This window comes from Chelmon rostratus, chromosome 7 (assembly GCF_017976325.1).
Source record: "Chelmon rostratus isolate fCheRos1 chromosome 7, fCheRos1.pri, whole genome shotgun sequence".
In the NCBI taxonomy this organism is placed as follows: domain Eukaryota; kingdom Metazoa; phylum Chordata; class Actinopteri; order Chaetodontiformes; family Chaetodontidae; genus Chelmon; species Chelmon rostratus.
This window is the reverse complement of record NC_055664.1, coordinates 9,058,265-9,079,150: the sequence shown is the minus strand read 5'-3', so window position 1 is coordinate 9,079,150 and position 20,886 is coordinate 9,058,265. Positions and strand designations below refer to the sequence as shown.

General features: G+C 43.8%; 2 protein-coding genes across 8 annotated transcripts in view; one reads left to right on the top strand and one right to left on the bottom strand.

Moving 5' to 3' along the window:
• fli1 (Fli-1 proto-oncogene, ETS transcription factor) overlaps positions 1-13,913 on the top strand; it is a 31,773-nt gene extending 17,860 nt beyond the window's left edge. For all 7 annotated transcript variants that reach the window (XM_041940192.1, XM_041940194.1, XM_041940191.1 and 4 more), the window contains 5 exons: positions 2,780-2,848; positions 9,170-9,229; positions 9,676-9,735; positions 10,454-10,501; positions 10,665-13,913. In XM_041940192.1, the coding sequence (XP_041796126.1) occupies positions 2,780-2,848; positions 9,170-9,229; positions 9,676-9,735; positions 10,454-10,501; positions 10,665-11,194 (767 nt within the window). In that variant the 3' untranslated portion in view covers positions 11,195-13,913. The remainder of the gene's footprint in view (positions 1-2,779; positions 2,849-9,169; positions 9,230-9,675; positions 9,736-10,453; positions 10,502-10,664) is intronic.
• A 1,022-nt stretch (positions 13,914-14,935) lies between these two features.
• LOC121609365 (ATP-sensitive inward rectifier potassium channel 1-like) lies at positions 14,936-19,724 on the bottom strand. The gene is made up of 2 exons (XM_041940970.1): positions 19,592-19,724; positions 14,936-17,363 (listed from the first exon to the last, which is right to left on the bottom strand). Exon 2 carries the CDS (start codon positions 17,343-17,345, stop codon positions 16,224-16,226), a length of 1,122 nt encoding a protein of 373 aa, XP_041796904.1. The 5' UTR covers positions 17,346-17,363; positions 19,592-19,724; the 3' UTR covers positions 14,936-16,223.
• Between the last annotated feature and the right edge of the window lie 1,162 nt (positions 19,725-20,886).

Genomic DNA, 20,886 nt, shown 5'->3' with positions numbered 1-20,886 from the left:
CCTCAAGCCCACCACCAGCAGCACTGCGAGTTAAGATTCTGCATCAAATCTCAACAAAAGTACATTACAAATACAGTGGTTTGCATCTATAAAGGTATTTGAGTGATTTCACGAGTGTTTGTTGTCTGTCCGGGGGGTGAAAACATCTTTTCCTGTTAGCAAAAACCAATATTTTAATACAGTCTTTCAGTCTTTCTACAGATTAGCAAAGTACAGTAAAGAACAGAACAGCGGGACCAAGTTTGTAGTGCTGTCGCTAAAACAATGTGCACAGTGTCGAAATAGTCAAATGATTTAAATGTTCTTGCTCGTAATAAAATAAGTAAATACTTTTTCAATGAGTAATGGTGAAAGAGCCACATTCACGTCGTGCTTTTCTAGTCTACCGACCAGTCGAAGTGCTTTCCAACACATGTCGCATTCACATACACACTCACACAGCGGCAGCACAACCATCAGGAACAATTTGGGGTTTCTAGCCCATGGACACTACGACAAGCAGCCTGGGGGAGCCTGGAATCGAACCTGCCACCTTCTGATTAGTGAACGGCCGGCTCTACCTCCTGAGCCGCCCCAAATTCAATTTTCCAAAGTAAATGCTAACAAACAATGTCGTTCTGACAGTTTGGTCTGTCAGCTGAGAAAATACTCGCGTGGGTTGCTTTGGAAGGCAGTTACAAATAATCTTTTTTTGGTTTGGAGAACTTGTTGGAAATTTCTCATGTGCACCATGTAAGGCTGAAGACAAGCGACTGCTCAGTGCTGCTTCATGCTATAGCGCTAACTGGATGACACGCTGCTGGCTCGAGCCCATTTGGAGCCCTTGAAGTGGCAAGATGGCCAAAACTGGGTGACTGGGACCCTCAGTTTGTTGACAAAGCTCAGGCCACACGTCTGAGGTAATGGTATCATATAGCTCTACAGAATCAACAGCAGGGGCCTGATGGAGGTCAATCACGATGCCGAACAAGCCTGCAAAGATCTCTGTCAATATTATTGGCGTGCTAAACTGGAGGACAGGGCCTTTTGAAAGAGCCATCAGTCATAGGAAGGGAAGAAAAGAAAATTGTTTGTGGATGTTATGTAATCTAGCAGACTGTGAGCAGATGTGACTGGAGAGGGAAAGAGAGAGTGAGGGTCTTAAAGGCTGAACACTGGCCAGTCCTCCCACTGTGCTGTCAGATTACCGGGACATGTTTGTTTTCTGAGAGAGGAAGAAGCCGTCCAAATAAATAGGCAGCGCGGCCAAGACTCCCTCCACCAAACTGTCAGCTGTGGTGTCTCTCTCTCCCTCGCTCACTCGCTCTCCTACAGCAGTCCTGAATTTCTCTGTGGGAAGGTTTGAGGTTTTCTCAGCAATGCTGCCTGTTTGCCTGTCTGGGTCAGCCCACATATGTGGCACACAGTAGGAAAAGGGTTAACAGCCCCTTCCTCCTCGCTCCTCTCTCCCTCTCTCGCTCGCTTTTTCTGTCTGTCTTTACATCTTTCTCTTACGCTTTCTCCCCCGTTCCAGAGCTGGTGCTTTGGTAGCTTGCCCCTGTGCGCTTACACTGTGCGTGTGGAATTATTTTTGTACGGGGAGCTGCATTTGATTGCTGTGCAGGGACCCTTCCTCATACAATGGCTCCCCTGTTCTGAGGCCCCCAGGTTTCTAAACTAGACCCAGAGCCTTGGGGGTGCCGTGGAGTAGGTAGAAACGGGGAGGGGTGGGGTGTTGGGAGGTTAGACTACATTTGCGGAGCACCCCACTCTTCCCCCACAGCCACCCCTTAAAAAAACAGACCCCTAGCCTGCCACCATGGGCCCCTTCACCCCTCAAGCCCACCAGCAGTAGCGCAGCGAGTTAGCCAGGATCCTGCGTCAAATCTCCACAAAAGCACGTCACAAATGTCATTTTGCTGTTGAGTTCGTTGTCCTTTTTCAGATTCAGAGAAGGCATCTTTCCTACTCAGCAGCTCAGTAGCCACCTCAGTGCTAAATCTTAACACTCCCCATGTAGTAGCTGCTCTTGTGTTTTCTCTGTGCATTTTTGGGTCTGTTTTTCCACTCTCTGATTTATGCCTGGGGGCAGCTAAAATTAAGAGAGCATTTTGGTGCCGCCCAGGGTGCCTGTGTAAGTGGAGGAATGCAGCGCAGAGTTCTGCTCCATAAGGTGAAATGAATAGGCAGCCATATGCAGAGTCTTGCCTCTCCGACTTTATTATTCAGGAGTAGGGTTTGCAGTTAAAATGCTGACAGGCTATGAGCTCTTTCCTGACCGTGTGCTGGATTCTCTCTCTTTTTTTTTTTTTTTTCTTGGGACTAGATTTATGTGTCATGAATTATTTTCCTTCAGAGGTTATTTTTTTAAGACAAAACAGGAACACAATTCGAGAAATGAAAAGGGGCTCTATGGTGCTGCTTGACAGTAATCGAGCTGAACCTTCTACTGCCACCTGCTGGCTTTTGTTATATCCTGCAAGCTTTTTATCACACAAGCCTCAGGGTATATACAAAGGTTATTCTGCACTACAGTTTCCCTTACAGAAAAGTTATCATGATGAATATACAAATTAGCACCTGCAAATATTCAGCAAGGCCGCCTATTCTAAACTAAGCATTAATAAGAATCATTATGCTCCACCATATTGGTGCAACCATGTATGATGTGTGCTGTTAATCACTGGATGCTCTTATATTAGCATGTTTCTTATGCAGGTTTGGCTTCATGCATTACATGACTGGTGGAACAGACCTCGCATTGTCTTAATATGCTCTCATTTGTCTCATTTTATTACAGGTAGCTCATCATTATCCTACAATACACCATCTCATGCAGACCCATCCCCACGCCTGGCTGCCAAAGAGGGTAGGAACACATTTATACTAATTTCTGTCTCTCTGTTTGTGTATTTGGGTTAATGTAACTGATGGGGAAAGGTGAGATTATCTGACTGCCACACAGGAGAATGGGAGACAAAAACAGGGGTACCTGCCATCTTTAGGCGAGCAGATATGAACACATACATGCAGTTGAAAAGAACAACCTCTCACACAAATCGAAAGCACACGCAGTCACTGATTGCCACCGACAAAGCTCTGTGCAGGTGCACGTTTTGTGTCGTTAAAAATAATATGAGCCAAGCTGCTATTCAGGAGCGCTACCTGACAATACATAGCCGCTCAGAGGGGCAACACCAGCACAGAGGAAAATGAACAAAAAGACGAAAAGCGGCCTGCTGATGAGCTCTGTCCACAGCAGCAGGGGTGAGGACAGACGGTGAATGCGATGATTAACGGAAAGAAGCGGGGACATGAGACATGTGAATGAGGGTGTTTGCTGGAAAGACAGGCATCAGAGAGAGGTGCTGAAGCAACAATGTGTGCGGTAAACATGGAAGGAGAGCCTGATTGGCTGCTTTCGACCAGACTGGAGTGGAAAGGAGTGTGTGTTTGTGGGTCTCGACTGTGTGTGTAAGTGAATTAATGACTGAGGGGGCGACAGAAGGTGAAAGGGAGTAACCGTACAACCGTACAACATCATGAATGAATAAGCTTTTAGGGGTGAATATAAGCATAAAGGATATATCAATATGGACTTTCTTTCTTTTCCTTTCTTTTTACTGTGTTAGCTGCTTGGTGGTGCTGACCAAAAATTACTATATCCAATTTGCTCACTGAATTGGCATTGACAAATCTGCTGTAAAGTAGAAATGCAGCAGTCAAATGAGACCTGGTATTACGTTGCACGAGTAAAATTCTTGCCAAAGCCAAGCTGAGTTTCTAAGAACAACGCCCACAGCAGCTCAGGATGATTGTCTCTTTCCTCTGGATACCTTTTCACTCTACAAACATTATTTTGTGCTGACACACAATGAACCAGGCGAAGGCTGCACTGCGTATCTGTATAAAAGAAAAAAAAAAAAAAGCTACACATCCTTTACATCGGCTATATGTTGTCACCGCCAGAGACGGGAGAAAGGACTGCAATAACAGTGATAGCCTCGCTCACAGGATGAGGGGCCCTATCGAGGCAGGAGGAGAGGAAACACTAGGCCTGATAAGTGTCCGAGAATGCCCTCTGCCTCTCTCTCTATCTGCCCCAGTGGTGAGCGTTAGCAGGCCGCGTACTTGTTCTCGCCCAGCTTCAATACCAATAGACCAATGGGCCGGCCAGATAAGATTCTGCTCAGTCACCCCCGACCCCGGTCTTCCTGGTTCTCAGCGCCAGGTATTTGGACTGGCAGGAATAGAGGGTCACTCCCTTCAACAGCATTTCCTTTTCATGAGAGGTGACTTCTATTATGGGCTCCTGCAACACAGCCCCTGTCTCCAACAGGGCAACTTTTCAGGAATTAGGAAATACAACCAAGCTATCAGATTCATATCCATCCAGTTTGAAATGAATCACTTTGCTTTGAAATATCTGTATTCACCTTAACATTGTGCAATTTATTAACAGCATTCACTGTTACAAAACTTTCATGGCCAATTAAGTAAAGAGGTGAAACAAGATGGGGAAGGAAAACATCAAAATTGGAGTTTGGAGTTTGTGACTCAACAATAAAAGAAGTCTTGCTTCAGGAGAGGCCTTTATCAACATTTTCTCAGATCAACATTGCCAGATGTTCAAGTTCATATTGCCTTTAGAGAACAGTCAAATACCATTCAGGCTCTTTGGGGTAGAGTAAGCACGAGCATGCAGCAGGAGACAACCCTTAATCTGCTCCAGACTCTGTGGTGTAAAATGCAATGTTATGAATAAAAGAGAGCATATAAAACATGGAATGCAGCAGCTATGAAAGAGAGAGTGTGTGTGTGCATGTGTGTGTGTCTAAAGTCTGTGTCTAGTATGTCTGTGGATAGGCATGTGTGTGAGTGTGTGTGTGGGTGGGTTCCTGTATGTCTTAGTGCAGAATGTGTTACCGTACTCATTAACATTGCTTTCGAGCCTCTATGTTATATTATATATAGTATTATCTTGGTGTTGATGTTTGTAGATTATACAGCTTTTTTCCCCTCTGGTGAGTCTTTGTGTTTTTATCAATTTTCATTTGTGTCGCTGCTGTGAAATTTTATAAATCGCTGCAAGGACGGTCATATTCTCCGCTGCCTGAGGAGGAAAGATGATGAATCACCTCTGTGAATGTATTTATTTTGCTGCCACGTCAAAGTGGCAATGCGACTTCAAGTGTGCCATTATGCGTGCGAGCTGTTGTACGTTTACGACTTTCAATTTCAGTCGCTCCCCTTTAAATGTAAATGAGAGCTGTGATTCTTTCTCTGGAATAAAACCAATGAAAAGGTAAACTAATAAAGCTGCTTATAGCGGTTTCCCTTGCATGTGCATGAATATGTTTATGTGTGTGTGTGCAGCATTGTTGCAGTCTGCTGTATTTCTGAACTTTTTTTTTTCACTGGATGCTTCTCTGTCCTGGTGCACCCACTGTCTCATCTCTGTGTCTAACTCCTGTACTTTGCCATCATTCTCCTCCTCTTATGGCTCCGTCTTCACACAGATGGCTTTTAAAGCACCTGTATTACGGGTATTAAAAAAAGTTTACCCTGTCTGGGTCTCTCTCCCTGGCTCAGACTCTGGGTTAAAAACAGTCCACGGCTCCTCTCTTTCTCCGTCTATCTCACCCTCTCCGCTCAGTTGTTCTTTCTCTCCCACTCCGTCTCCCTCTGCCTCCCTCCGTCACTCTCTGTGTCTCTCTGCCTCTCTCTCCCTCTCTGTCTAGCACTCGGGCCTTGTTTTGACTAACTGGTCCTGCAGTCGAAGTCTCCCAGGAGCGTGCACCACACCCCAGACCAGAGTGGAAACTGGCTCAAGTCGCAGTCAGAGCGAGGCCTGGAAAAATGAAGGAGGGAGGGAGGGGTTAGGGAAGAGGCGGCTCTGTGTGTGCACATTCGGGTCTGTGTCTGTGTTTGCGTGGCTGGCTCGCCCTGAGTACCCCCGGCCACTTGGGCTTTGTACATTTTACCTCTGCTGCGTCTTCCTTCTTCTGCTCTTTTACTTCCACTTCTACACCTTTCACTCACCCAGTTAACCCTGGAACGGAGTGATTACATATGTGAAAACCCAAAGTTGTGTCTCTTATCACTTGCATGCTGGTCAAGGGAAAAAAAAACAAAACAACTAGCAATAAAAAAAGTTTAGGAGGTTAATGAAATCTGCTGCACCAAGAGTATCTGCAAATGTGGATGAGCCCATATGACTGGGCATCTGCTCTAGCCCATACCAGACAGTAGCAGGGTTTGCTGCCATTGTTTTCTTTTCAAATTCCAAAGTTGTGTTTCGTCTGACTCTATTTTTTCACATTTTTTTCTCCTCTTGTTCTTAAGTTTCTTCTCCTCTTTCTCTTTCAAGGCCTTTTGAATGCGCTCCCTCCATCTCCATCTCCTTCTGTCTGCCTCCCAGTAATCTCTCAGTTTCTGCGGCTCCTTCACCTCCTCATCTCTCGTCTCCGCTTCTCCCCCACCATCGCCTCTCCTGTGTGTAACCCCTTGCTGGACGTGTGGAGGTAGCCCCGTTGTTTTGTGGGGGGGTGGTGGTTTTCAGAGTGGTGGAGAGTGGATGAAGTGTGTGTGTGTGTGTGTGTATGATGGGGGGGGGCTGGCGGTGAGAAGAGGGGAAAAAAGGGCCAGTAAAACAAAGAGAGGTTGTCTGCAGGCGAGGTAGGCAGGAAACACAAGTCTCCCAGGACTCTCCCCCAGTCACTGCTCCTTGGCTATCCTGCCGGCCCACACCAGATTGAACCTGACAGCCCCGCTGAGCCACGGCAGCCCGCTTGTTATTTGTCCCTCCTCTCCCTCTTTTTGTCTTTCTCTCTATTACGCTCTCTTTTCTTTCATCTGTTTGATCATACCCCAATTTATTCGCTTTTCTCATGCTCTGTTGCGAGCTCGTGTCCTTCACTTTACTTCCCGTATGTTTTTCGCACTGCCGCTTGCGCCTTCGTGCACTTTCACTGCACTTTGAATATCCCCGTTTTCAGTCGCAGAGACCAGAATGCCTCTTGTCATCTTCAGACAGGAACGGGCCCTTTACTGGAAACGTCAAGTTCGAAATTAGTGAGGAGATCAAGAGGTCCCCGAGCAGCAGGAAGTTTTCCCATTGGTGGATATTCTGCTAGTCGGGGAAGGGGAAAAAAGGCAACAAAACATCCTTTTTAAGTAGCACAAGACACATAATTGGATTTGAAATGTTTTCACATTTTCTTTGCTGGATTATGAAATGAGTAAAACAATAAAACACTTGTGCGGCCGCCAAACTTTGTTTTCAAGGATGCAGAGAGAATTAAATCTAGAGTTCAGCTGTGCCGAAAGGAGAAATGAGGAGTGTTGTTTTGTGTGTTTTATTAGTTGTGGTTTGTTTCAGGCAAACCAAGACGTCAGTATGTTGTGATCCACAGGAGGGCAGTATTGTACAGTGTTTATAGACGACCATACATGAAGAGAGAGCAGATAATCAATCTGATGTGACTGGGGTCCCTCTGGTGTGGCTGTATGAGGTTATATGGGTCAAGAAGGCTCAAAAAGCCCAAATGTGTTGAAAGGGAAGACGATTATCTTCATTTGTTTCCAACACTGGAAAGAACACCAGTGTTACAATAAGTCATCAAGTGTTTTGCATATTAAATTGGTGGACTTTGTGGCATGAATAAGATCTAGAGTTTAGACAAATGCAGGGAATCATTTTGTAGTGAATTTGCCAGTTCCCCCCCCCCCAGTGACTGGTCACTCATCAGGATGGGAGTTGTTTGTTCTGCACTGGTTAAAACGCAGTGGAGAATAATTTGCAAACACATAAATATTCATGTTTGAAAAACAAACGCCTATGCACACCAATACACACACACAATGAATTTATAGTCTGGGATCAACACGCTTACTCTCCTCTGAAACGTCAAAACATGTCATTCTGATCTATTAAGATAATTAATCATGCATATTGTGTAAAAACACGACGCTGCGAGCCGCACTTTTTCTGGTCGAGATGGAGACCCGCTGTTCTTTATTAGCCGTGCTTCATATTTGGAGTAATTTTACACTGGCCAGGTGCTGAGCTCATTCATCAAACTATTTGGCGTCCATGTTTTTGCAGCAGGTTTGAGTTTTGCTCCTTTCAAATCTGGGGATTCAAACTGCCAACTTTGCTTGTCAATAAGCCTCCTCAAACGCCTGCGCTGATGGGAAATGGAATTGCTTCTTGACCTTCTAACAGCTTGCTTATCCCAGCAACAACCTCTGTCATCAACATTACACCGTGTCTCTCCGCTGCCCTCTGGGAGAAACACTGCTGACAATAAGATCTGCGGCTCATGATAACACTGTGAATAGCACGCTGCACACAACAAGGGTGAAAAGCATATCTGGCTACAATACGCGTCGTATTTCCCTGTATTCTGGCAACTGTTTGAACTGTTTTAGCCCACAATGGTCAAAACAATCAAGGGTGCTGGCCAGGTGCGCTGTGAATATGCCAGGGTTTTTTTTTTTTTGGGGGGGGGGGGTGGTTTGAGACATTGCCAGGGGAAGGATACATCCACTGTTTTATCTGCTTGTGTCAGAGTAATTGATTGTTACTGGAAGCGGTCCAGCTTCACACTCAGTCAGGCAGGTACAGCTCATGCAAACTGGGCCAGTTTGGCTGTTTGTCAAGGTCTCATAAAAGCCGCTAGTGTAGGGAAGAGGGATGAGGGTGAATATCATGTATTGTTTATCTGTGTGTCCTGCTGTACCGTAATTTGCTCCAGTCCCTTTATCTGTGGTCAGAGCGTTGCAAGCTGCTCAACCAACTCTACTCTGCCAAAGATTGTGCCATCTACATTTAAACCATCACAGTGTGCCAATCAAAACCACATTACCATGTCCAGATATCCTGTGAAGAGCATCTTGAACCGTGTTTTGATAGATTTATTGATGCTGTTTGGCACTGGCCTCCCTGTTTTTGCTGTGGCAGTTGCAGTGTTGTGTTGGGATAGTGCACAATGAGATGAGACAGTAACTGTAGTCACACACACACAGGCACGTTTCTAGATTGCAATTTAACTAAATATAAAGAATGCATCCACTGATCTTTTGTGAGTTGTATGTACAATATTCTTGCCCTCTTTTAAAAAAAACTGGGAAACATTTTAAAGTATACTCACACTTTACCTTCACTTCTTTTCTCTCTCTTTGACAGACCCTTCGTATGATGCTGTACGGCGGACAGGATGGTCAAACAACATGCACAGTGGCAAAGGTGAGGACGCAAAAATCACTGAAGGTCCTTCTGACTGGACACGACTAAGCACACATGGCTGCAGCTGCACTGCTAGGGGACACGGTTCTACATTTCACCTGATGTGGTGAACCTTATCATCTGGAATTCCGCACAGATTATTTGCAAATGCTACTTAACCTAAGTCTACATCACAGCGGAGGCCGTTCCAACATCCACAGAGTCCAGACGTGTGGGACAGACTCCTGAAGATTACAGTGTGTGTTGTCAGAGCATGAACAGACAAAAGAAGTCTGTCCTGCCACCAACTAATGCCTTATTTACTTTGGACCTCTGCTGACGTGCAGTTGTGCAGCCTGGTTATCTGCAGCCGCCCTACTGATGTTGTCTCTGAACCTTCTTATGTCTCTCTCTCTGTCCCTCTGTCTGTCTCTCTTGTCTTCTACTGATTGCCTCTCTCTCTGCAGGCTCACCAGTGGTTACTCAGAATGTGACCAAGTCCACTGAGCAGCCCAGAGCTCAGCCAGGTAATCGCTTACCAGCTGTCCTGATCTACATAGTATCAGCACAATGCTAGCAAATCTAGCCTTATGCTTGTTAGCATTGTTAGCATGGGTATCACTTATTAAAAATGTTTTTCTACTCTTAGTCAAGACAGTCCAGCATGATTATTCTATATTCGTAAATGACCCCACATTGAGTTCTTTGTATTTGGTTGCCTGATTGATTTTGGTGAAGCTTACTTTACTGGTGCATTGTTATAAATTGGAAATGTTTAAAAGCACAAATCAAGATGAGCAAAATGGTCACAGCGTCATAATAGTGAAAACAATTGTTTTGCAAGTGGTTTATGAGCAATTTAATAATGGACTGTCTGGAAGTCTACCAACAAACTCTGAGTGTTTACTGGAGTTTGTAGGTTTTTTTTGTACCTCTCAGCCACACACCTATTAGCATGTATAATTGGTTTTCCCAGTCAGGTCATTACTGAGAGGGTGCGCAGAGCATAATAATCCAAACAAACTAATACTGAGACTTCACCACTTAATGTTCTCTCATTTTGTCAGTGTTTTGCATATTCTACTTATTTGCTTAACCCGAAACATGATCTTATAAGCAAAAGTAATAAAACTGAAATTGGAAAATATCATTAAATTATACCATCAGCTCTTCCACACTAATTGGCATGTGTAACATACTGTTATATCAGCATGTAGTCCAACAAAGCTCTCCTTTCATCCACAGATCCTTACCAGATTCTTGGTCCCACCAGCAGTCGCCTAGCCAATCCAGGTACGAGTCTGAGCATGCTCAAGTCTTTATAATGCATCTGCTGTCAATAGCCAGTTGTTCTCAAAAATGTCCTGTTACACTGGATGGATAATGAGCTGTCGACTAATAAGCTCTTAGGTGGATGAGGTATTTGACCGTTGTTTGTGTATGTGTCCCCCATCAGGTTCAGGTCAGATCCAGCTGTGGCAGTTCCTCCTGGAGCTCCTGTCCGACAGCGCCAACGCTGGCTGCATCACCTGGGAGGGCACCAACGGCGAGTTCAAGATGACGGACCCGGACGAGGTGGCGCGACGCTGGGGCGAGCGCAAGAGCAAGCCCAACATGAACTACGACAAGCTGAGCCGCGCGCTGCGCTACTACTACGACAAAAATATCATGACCAAGGTGCACGGCAAACGCTACGCCTACAAGTTCGACTTCCATGGCATCGCTCAGGCGCTGCAGCCGCACCCCACCGAGTCCTCCATGTACAAGTACCCCTCGGACCTGGCCTATGTGCCTTCCTACCACGCCCACCAGCAGAAGGTCAACTTTGTGTCCCCGCACCCGCCATCCATGCCAGTCACCTCCTCCAATTTCTTTGGACCCACAGCTCCATACTGGAGCTCGCCCACTGCAGGCATCTACCCCAACCCAAACGTTCCCCGCCACCCTAATACTCATGTGCCGTCCCACCTGGGTAGTTACTATTAGACAGTCCCCTCTGACCATCCACCGCCCTCTAAAACCTCCCTTTTCCCAAAACAAAGTCCACGATTGCTGACCTGCACTCCCAATGATGCCAAACCAATGAAGACTGAGTTAACAGAGGCATTTGTATTCTGAAGAAAATTTGCTCCTGAATGAAGGATGATAAAATTGAAGGAGATTTTTTTTTTTACTTGTAAGAATCTATAAACAACTGGATGGAATGGTCCAAAATGGAATATGGAATACTACTTACCTTTACAAGACTAGCAACTTTGTTTATGTTTTTTGGACGTGCGTCTGAGTTTCCTGTGCCTTTATCTTTCCCATCATCCAGAAAGCCGCACCTACAGGTGTCCTTTCCAAAACCTTCCCAAACCAAAGGCTGAGGACGGGGAGAACTCGAGTCTGTCTGCCTCCTCACCACGCTACAGTACCAGACATGGGCCTATTATTTATGGGTCTCAATCTACATCCTCCTCAGTACATTATGTACATTATGCTTTGAAGCATCTGCCTTTTCCACTCGTCTACAGCCTTGTTGGGGTTTCTTATTCCCACCACATCTAGCCTTCTGTTTCCACTGTCTCCGTCTGCTCGTCTGTCCATCTGCACCTTTTTATGTGTGTGGAGAGTCTTCTGGAATTCGCTGGATAAGGAGGAGCTCTCACAGAGATGGACTTTTCTCAGCACTGAATGAAATTTGGCAACTGGAATATGCCATTCACATTTTAATTTATCCTCCAAACTGGAAGGCTAGAGAAGAGTTAAATGCTGGAGAAGGAAGCGCTGTATGTTTTGCTGACCTGGGTCAACTCAGTTGCTCAAAATGCTCTCTGTGTGTTGTGTGCGGGGCTCAAGATGGCCGATACAGTTGACTCCACTGTGCTGGGGAAGCTGAGTCAACGTGTAATTGAAGTAATTTGCAACAATAATTCAACCCAGGTCAGATGTTTTCAGGGGGCCACACACTAGGCTATTAAATGTTTGCCATGTTGTTGCCTTTCAGCCATGCCATTTCCAGATGTTTTGTTGCTCGACCATGTCAGTATTAATGTGAATGTCTTCTGGTTTGTGAAACGCGTAAAAAAGGGATACCCTGCGGCAAAATCAAAATTTGTCAGATGTTTTCATTTTGCTGAGTGAAAGAAAACATTCCTTGAATTTTAACACCTTGTTTGCTGCACACATCTGAATCTAACACATGAATAACAACACAAGCGCCTTTTTTTTTTTTTTTTTGCAGAATAAGACTATATATTGATGGATTTTTTCTTTTTTGTTTGTTTGCTTTTTTTTTTTAATCCAAAGTGCCTTACATGCATCCAGTCTTCATATATGGCATAATGAGAACCCTGACCCTCACAGTGCCTTAACTGCTGTTCTATACCGTATAGTGTCTATTCATTATAGACAAAACAGCATTACATCTTAAAATGCATAGCATAGAAAAAATGCATAAATGCACCAGAAATCTGACAATTTTTGATTTTGATGTGCACAGTAACGGCTGCCGCGCTGTCTGTTTCCTCTCTGTAGGTCAGCACAGAGAAGAGGCTTAGCAGTAAGTCAAGTTAATAGACAGTTAAGTTGCGTTTTACCGGGGCTGGATCCTAGTTTGAGAGCAGCATGTGTGTTTGATTGTTAGTTTCTCACTGATCGAAAGCCCGGCAAAATGCACATGAATCTCAAGTCAGGATTTCGTCATCATGTAACAGTATCATGTCAAAACATATCCATCTTCAGGTGTTTGAAGCTGTTCATAGCAAAAGCATTCCTTTTGAAAGTAAATTACTTGGGACTAAGTAGTTTATCAGAGAACAAAACCAATAAAGTATGACGAGATGAAACAAAGAAATCCTCAGATTCGCAAACGCTGTGCGTTTGTCAGACCTATTTTTTATTATTTTATAAGCAACAGACAACTAGGCATTAAAGCAACTTACTGTATAAATTATGCAGAGTTATTTTCATATGTGACACAGTATAAAAAGTCAAGAGAATTAATACGAGTTGACCTCGGTCAAAAATGCAAACCTTTAAAGTCCATGTCTGCTAAGTAGTTTGTTCAGCATTTTAAGCGTTTTTATATCTGTACATTTGGGCAATACATTTTAGCATTTTTGCTTTCTTTTAATTGTTATTATTTCTGAAATTTGGTCGTAACATCCTGAGTGCCTTTGTGCTCTCAAGGTATTTTCTTGTATTCCCAAAACCACAAATGCCTGCTTGAATCATTATCCAATAGCCAGGGATTCTTTTACTCTATATGCAACATGTGATTATGATGGATCTCTTCCATTGTGAATGCCTTTTTTTTTTTTGTCAAACGGCCCTGGAATTGGTGGCTTCTCCTGTGCGTTAAAGGATTTCAGGTATTTTATGCAAAATATTACATCAGTGTTAATATCCACAACCAGCTTCTCCTGAAAAAATATAGCTTTGAAAGAACAAATAAAAAGGGAACATGTAATTTGTAGCATAAAGAAATTATTCTAATGTACCCTTAACTTCCATGTTTCACAAGCATTATCGATGAAAAGGGATCTGTGCTACTTCGTATATGCAATGTATTTTGGATATTAAATATATATATATATGTGTATAATTTTACAATTAACCAGTGTATTATTATTATTATTGTCATTCCTGCAATGTATGAAGTAATACCTTTTGAAAAAGGGATTTTGTATAGGAAAATGTGACAAAATAAATGTTTTTACCTCTCAAATCTTCCGTTGTTTGCCTGTGGCTTCACTGGAGTGCCGGGACAGATGAAAACACAGACGCTATGGCAGATCCACAGAGCAGAGCTATAAAAGTCGTACATATTGATAGCGATCTGCACATTTTGCACAGTACATGTCTCAGTTATGTCAAGCTTTGAAAATTCATTTGCTTCATTTCTGTGACTGCTCCGGCAACTCAATGCACATTGTCAGTGTGTAGTATTCCTATTTGTTCTGTAGCAATTTTTTTGCGTTTGTTGACTACATATACTACAATGCATGGCACATGCAGATAGAAAACAGACCCCTGTCCCTCCTCATTTAAAACAGCTTTGTCTGTATCTGCATCTGCACCTGCATCAATACAATAAGAAAAAACAAAGCATCCATTCTCAAAAAAAAGAGTGTTCCACAATAATTCATTCCTATATGTTCCACAGAACAATTAAATGGCCATTACAGTTTGTACAGCAACTTAATCTTGATCGTCATTGAAAGGCCTGCTATCTGATTGTTATATAATCAAATTTATGCACTAACCATGGTTGTGTCCTCTTAAGGGAATACACTCAGTTTTTTGCCTGCCAGCTTTCATGCCAAGCTGCATTTTGTCATTGCAAAACACAGATAAGCCGTGTTTACGCCTTTTCCAGTTGCATCAGGTTTTGAATCAGCAGATCACACATGGGAATTGTAGGTGTAAAGTCACTTTAGACTTGTGTGCGTCAATGTGAAAGTCTCCTCGATGTTCGACTCTTTGCGTAATTCCCTCCCTGAACGCAGCTTCAAATGATAGGTGCTGGCATTTTAACAACCAGTGTGTACTCATGGTGTCTGTGTTAAATGACAGCTACAACCATGCAAAGTGCTCTGTTGGTTTGCATGGACCGTGTAGACAGAAATATGTTCCACTGACACAGTGAACAGCCATCAAGGGGCTTTTGTGGGCATGTATTTTTTATTGAAATATGCTTGTGAGGAATGCGTCATCTTTATGCTGCTTAGCAACGTCACAAAATTGTCAATAACACACCTTGTCCTTCTTATTACTCTGTCACTTGCTGTATGTCCCTGGGTGCAGACACATGCATGACAGTCTAAGCATATGCAGTTCATCGGAGCGGTTGTAGTGGTAACAAAACCTGTTGAAGCTCCATGCTAGCAGACAGCGTGTGCTGTTATGTCTCTAAATGGAGAGTTCTGGTTTCATGTTCAGAACCTGCAGGCAAAATAATGGGCAGTAAGCAACAGCTCTTATCTTCCACTCTGTTCTGCTCGGATCCCTGTTTGCTGTCACAACTTCACTTTGTTTACGGACGAAAAGCCGTGATAGGGGTTGGCACCTGTCATTACGCCGCTTTGACCTTTTTTGATCACAGGCCTTATGTGACGTTCCGGTTCAGTTCGACGCAGAGTAAGACGGTGACACAGACATTTTTTGAATGCAAAAATAGCCTTTATTTAAGTGTATTTTTCCCCTGAGATCAAATACAAAAAAGACTTAACAAACAGAGCTGATTGTCACACTGGCGTCAGTGCAGTATGCAGCCATGTATTAAGTGTTTCCTGAGAGCTTTGTTCTCTCACAATGTCCCAACTCCAGAAGAAAGCCACAACTATATCAAACACCGTTTGAAAAGAGTGGCCCCTGAATCCGACCTTCGCTAGTACCTCAGAGTCTGAGTAGCATGCTCTGATGGTTCAGTTCCAAGTGTTTCTTTGTTTACAGCAGCATACAGTACAATGAATAATTGAATAACCAGTTCTATCTTTTTCTCACCCATGACAATAGCATGCCCCCCCAACACTGGTCCTTCAAGTAATTACAAGACACACAATATAATGCAATTGCTTTTTTTTCCTCCCTCTCCGTACGTGGTAAACCTAATGTGCAAGGCAAAAGGTAAATTACAACCACCCATCTTCAGTTAAAGCGAGAGCTCATACGTATATATCATGTGTGAACAATTGGGAAACCTTTCCTTTGAGTCACCGTCTTGAATGACCTGGCTTCCCGTTTGAAAACAGGTTTTGGGTCAGCAGACAGTGACGGGTGTGGTTTTACATAAAAATGGGTCACAGTAAGTGTCCTGACCTATAGACGGCTTTCTTATCTGTGTTCAACACAATGGAATACAAGTTAGCAGGTTTTCTTTACTTCATATTTAAATGCTACATAGTGTGCTGCGTAACACCACACGCCTCCAACACCTGTTTGTTCATTAGAGCCTTGAGAAGTTCATCAGTGAGAGGTGTGAGCCTCCACCAGCCTCAGTTTCTAATGTTCATGACATTCACCCATCCTCTCACATCTTGGTGACATTTGGGGGATCATTGATATCAATCACCTCAAAGCCCTGGTTGTCATGTCCGTCTCTGGAGTGGTGATGATGACCCTTGATGTTGTGGAAACAGTAGGCACAGTGCGCAGTAGCCACTGGCACCACCTTGGAGAAGTTGGAGAAGTCTACTCTGTACTTGCCCTCCTTGCTTCTGGAAATGATGGGCAAGAAGTTGTAGCCCCACATGACCTCCTGGGGAATAAAGGAGGTCCGGACTTGGCAGGCGGAGCTGGTGGACTCTGCGGTGCCGTCCAGGAAGACGACCAGCTCGAACTCTTGTTTGTGGAGCGTGTCCACTGCCATCTCAAAGAAGGGGCTGCTCTTGTCGATGACGTGGAAGAGTGTGAGAGGACATACAAAGAAGAGGTTATCCTTGCCAGCATCCACCATGAAGTCAATGTTCACCTGGTCCATGATAATCGTCTCCCCATCTGGTGTGTTTGTTGTCCTCAGCAGCTTTCCATAGATCTGGCTTCCAATCATCAGGGTCTTGCGCAGGTTGGCCACTCTGATTGAAAGGCAAAGAGAGCCATTTTTGGGACTGATGACGGCCATATCACTAAATGTGATGGTCTTCGCCCTCTTTTTGGGTAAGGAGATTTTGGACAGGACGACTCCACACATGAAGCAGTTGATAATGGCTCCAAGGAGGGACTGGATGATAAGAAGGGCCACAGCACCTGGGCAGAGAGGGGTAAGCGCTCGGCCACCGTACCCAATAGTTGTCTGGGTTTCAAGGGAGTAGAGGAACGCTGTGGTGAGTCCAACAACATTATCAACACATGGAGTGTGGTCTGATTGGGGGTTTTGCCACGTTAGGTCTCCATTACTGCGGGCAATCCAGTACCACAGCAGGCCAAAAATGAACCAGCTGAGGGTGAAAGAGGCGATGAAGAGGAAGATTACAAAACGCCACCGGATCTCAACAAAGGTGGTCCAGAAGTCAGCCAGGAAGGCAAAGTGCTTGCTGTACTTGATGTTTCCGTACTCAATGTTGCAGCGACCATCTTTGGTCACCAGTCTGGTCCTGCGGCTTTTCCGTGCTGTCAGACAGTCCTGGATACGCTTGTTCAGAAATCCAAACATTTTTTACAGGCCCACGACCTATAAGACAATAAAACAGCGTTTCAGTACAAAGTCCAAAACCAGTCATCAAGCAGTTGTTTGTGTCGACAGCTATCTATGAATTCCTCAAGTTAGTTACAGAGCAGATTTTCCCAAATCATAAACAACAAAATGAATGCAAACTTTACTAACTAGCTAACTTATCACATGAGAGCTTGCACCAGGGACCCCACTAAGCTTTTACATCCCCAACAATAGCAGATGATGTCTTTGTGTAAATGTGCAACAAAAGTTCAGTTCTAAAAACTAGACTTTTTACCACAAGCACTGTCGTTTAACCAGTCAGCCAGCCACAGGCCCTCCCAAACTGTCAATCATCCTCACATACTGTAATTCACTACAATCAAACAGCAAAATGTCAAGACGGCACTACCTGTCAGGTGCTGAGAGGGGGATGTAGAAAGTGATGTGCAGGCACATATTGTGCCAAAGACAAATAATGTGCGCAGCAAATGCTTTACTGGTCTTCCCACATGGCTGCTTTTCACTGTGCACTGCTTATGTACAGTCTCACATGTTCCAAGATGCTTGGTACTGTAGTTTTAATCCTGAACAGCTATAATCCTGGGAGGATGCAGCACTGCAGTAAAGACCCGACGTTAATGAGAAACAAAAGTTTCCACTGAAGGGTAACACATAAGTGCTCCAAATAAACCAAATAATTTGGGATCTTTGGTCCCGTGCAAGTGTCTCAACACAAGGATCAGCTTTGTTTGCTGGGTTTCAATGCTGCAAAAATAAACGTGGCATTAAAATAATTTGCGCAAACCTGGCCTGAAGGCCAGCAGCTCACAGACATAACAATCTTTGACTTTATTCAAGCACTGAGTTCTCATAAGTCTGGTGCTTGATGGATGGCAACTGGCAGTATTGGCTATGCAGAGGTTTCCAAATAAGAACGGCCTCTGTTCCTGCCAAGTCATGCAAACTACCCATTTGGTTCATGGCGTGCTTGTTAGGGAGTGTGAAGTAGTACAAAACGATCGGTGCAGTGAGTTTATGTTTCTGTTTTCAACCCTCAAAGCTTACATCCAGTCATTTTGCCAAAAGAAATCTGATAATCACACTGTGCAGCTTGTTTGTAGGCTTTAGTCCTTTTCGAAGTAAAGCTTCTCATTCCACACCTGATCATTAGGTCAGCATGTTTTCATACTGTAACAAGTACAGCTCGGGCTGCAATAATTTCAGGTATTTAGTATCTTAAGTGTATGTATGACAAGTTACTCTAAATTATTGCTTTGCATTAGAAAACAACTACCTTTATGAATGGAAATGGTCACATCAACTCATGAGGAGTCACAGTTAAAATGTAATAAATCAGTCAATCTAGGACTAACAACTGCTGTGTATGCAAAGGTCCTTTGTAAGGACAATACCATTTTTGAATTATATTTGACTTTTTTTTTTCCTTTACACAGACCTTTTGAATGTTCCTTTCCGTTATTGCCTGCCTACGTTGAGCCGTTTTTTGCTGGATTAACAATGTTGAAGGAAAATGCACTGGCCCTCAGTTATTACAATACATGTCTTTCAGGTTTAAAGGTTTGGGACCCTTCTGTCCTAACTAGATTTAGATTCACCTTGAGCACCTTTGAGTTTGAAAACTGAAAACCTATAACTCTGTTCCACTGACCCATTCCAATACAAACAATCCACTTTAGTAGAAACAACCAGTGCAGCTCCTGTTGCACTAATTGCCATTAAGATTATTGCTTTTTTTAGACTACATACTTCTTTCTGTTTAAATGTCTAATTCATTGAAATGCTGCAAACTATTTTAGGCTCATTCTAATATCAGTTAATAAAAATCTACTTTCATCATTTGCACCATTAAGTAGCTTGTGACTGTTACATAATTTCAGCTAGAGCAGGGATTTAGCAATACCTTTGATTTAAAAGGGAGATCAGTGGAATAAGCCTGAATGCCTAATGTGTAGTAAATGCTTTCGTTTGTCAGTGAGGCACAAACCAGCTTCATGAGCTACTACATAGAGTAAGAAGAAATTTGAACCAATAAATATATTTGCAGCGCTCACCTTTAATTTTTTATTTTTAGAAAACGGTCACAAGGACAGTTCCTATGAAATGAATTGTATCTGAACTGCTCACACTGTGACCCCATGCTCACCATATTCTTGGAGCAGTGTGATCCAGCTGAAAATGCAACATGTCTACATGAAAGCGAACTCTCTTCAGCCCAAACTCACCTCTATGAGTTGAAGTGACAGTAGCTCGGTGCACATCCAGAAGTTAACGAATGACAAACTCCAGCTCTATTGTCTTTCCCCTCCAGCCGTGTCCTTCTTCTCCACTAGTGATAGAGACAGTTTAGGTGTGTCCTCCTCTTATGCCTGTTCACCAACACCTGTGTGCATTTATACTGCCCTGGCTCCGTGTGCCGGAATCAGCCAGGTGATGTTTACGCCCACAGATACATCAAGCACCCCTCCGCCCACAAACTTTCACACACACACACATACGCACATGCATACCCTTCCCCCGGCTCTAATAAGTTGTTTACCCCACAGACGTCTGGCACCAAGGGCCAATCTGACCTCTATTCGCCACACTCCCAGCGCACTGCCATCTGACACATGCTTTGGATTTATTGCTGGTTGTTTGGTGATATTTGAATGTAAGTTTTTCCACTGCTGCACTCACTCTGGAAAAAAGTGAACGCTGACAATGTAAAAGCAGAGCCTGCACATGTGTGTGGTTCCAGTTATCTGCGTCTCAGTGACGAACAGACCGTGTGGGATTATTTACTGTAGACAAACAGACATACTTTTATTGGCATGCTGTGGAGAAATCTTTTTTTCTTCTTTTGACTTGCCAGTCTTTGGCAAGTCCAGCAGTGAATGTTTGAGCTGCAGGGATTATAATGATCAAGTGGGAGGAGGGTACAACAGTTTCACAGCTTTTCATCACTTGCTATGTGCATGTTATGATAATCATGTTGTCCCAGGATTACTGCGTATTCATGAAAGAAAGGAGCACATTACTCACATTATGCATGGATTCAAGTGTTTCGCAGCTAAGTGCAGCGCAGTCCTCCTCCTCCAAGCAACAGTTTCCCTTCTCCACCACGACTACAGAGCTGCGTTGTGATGAAATATGGGGACCATAGAACACAAATAGGCGATGGAGCGAGACAACAGAAGATGCAGACATGTAAAGGAAGATGCTCATGATCAAAGCAGATAGCTCTCCTCGGGGTCAGCCAGGAATCAAATCAGTTCATGAGCCAGAGATGTTCTGAATGCTGAGGGGAGAAATGTTGTGAATTGCGATGGGAGTCGTTTTTCAGCTCTATTGTTCCAAAAGTGACGGAAAAGGCCGCGGTATTACCTTTCATGCTGCAGATACGTGTGTCCTATTGACAACCACAATACATCTCTGTTGACGCACAACAAGATTAGCCCTGTCTGTCTCCGTCTAAATTTGTGCGATTGTAAAAGCATGACAAGCTTTTTGCATTTCATCTTAAAGGGGCGATTTTCCT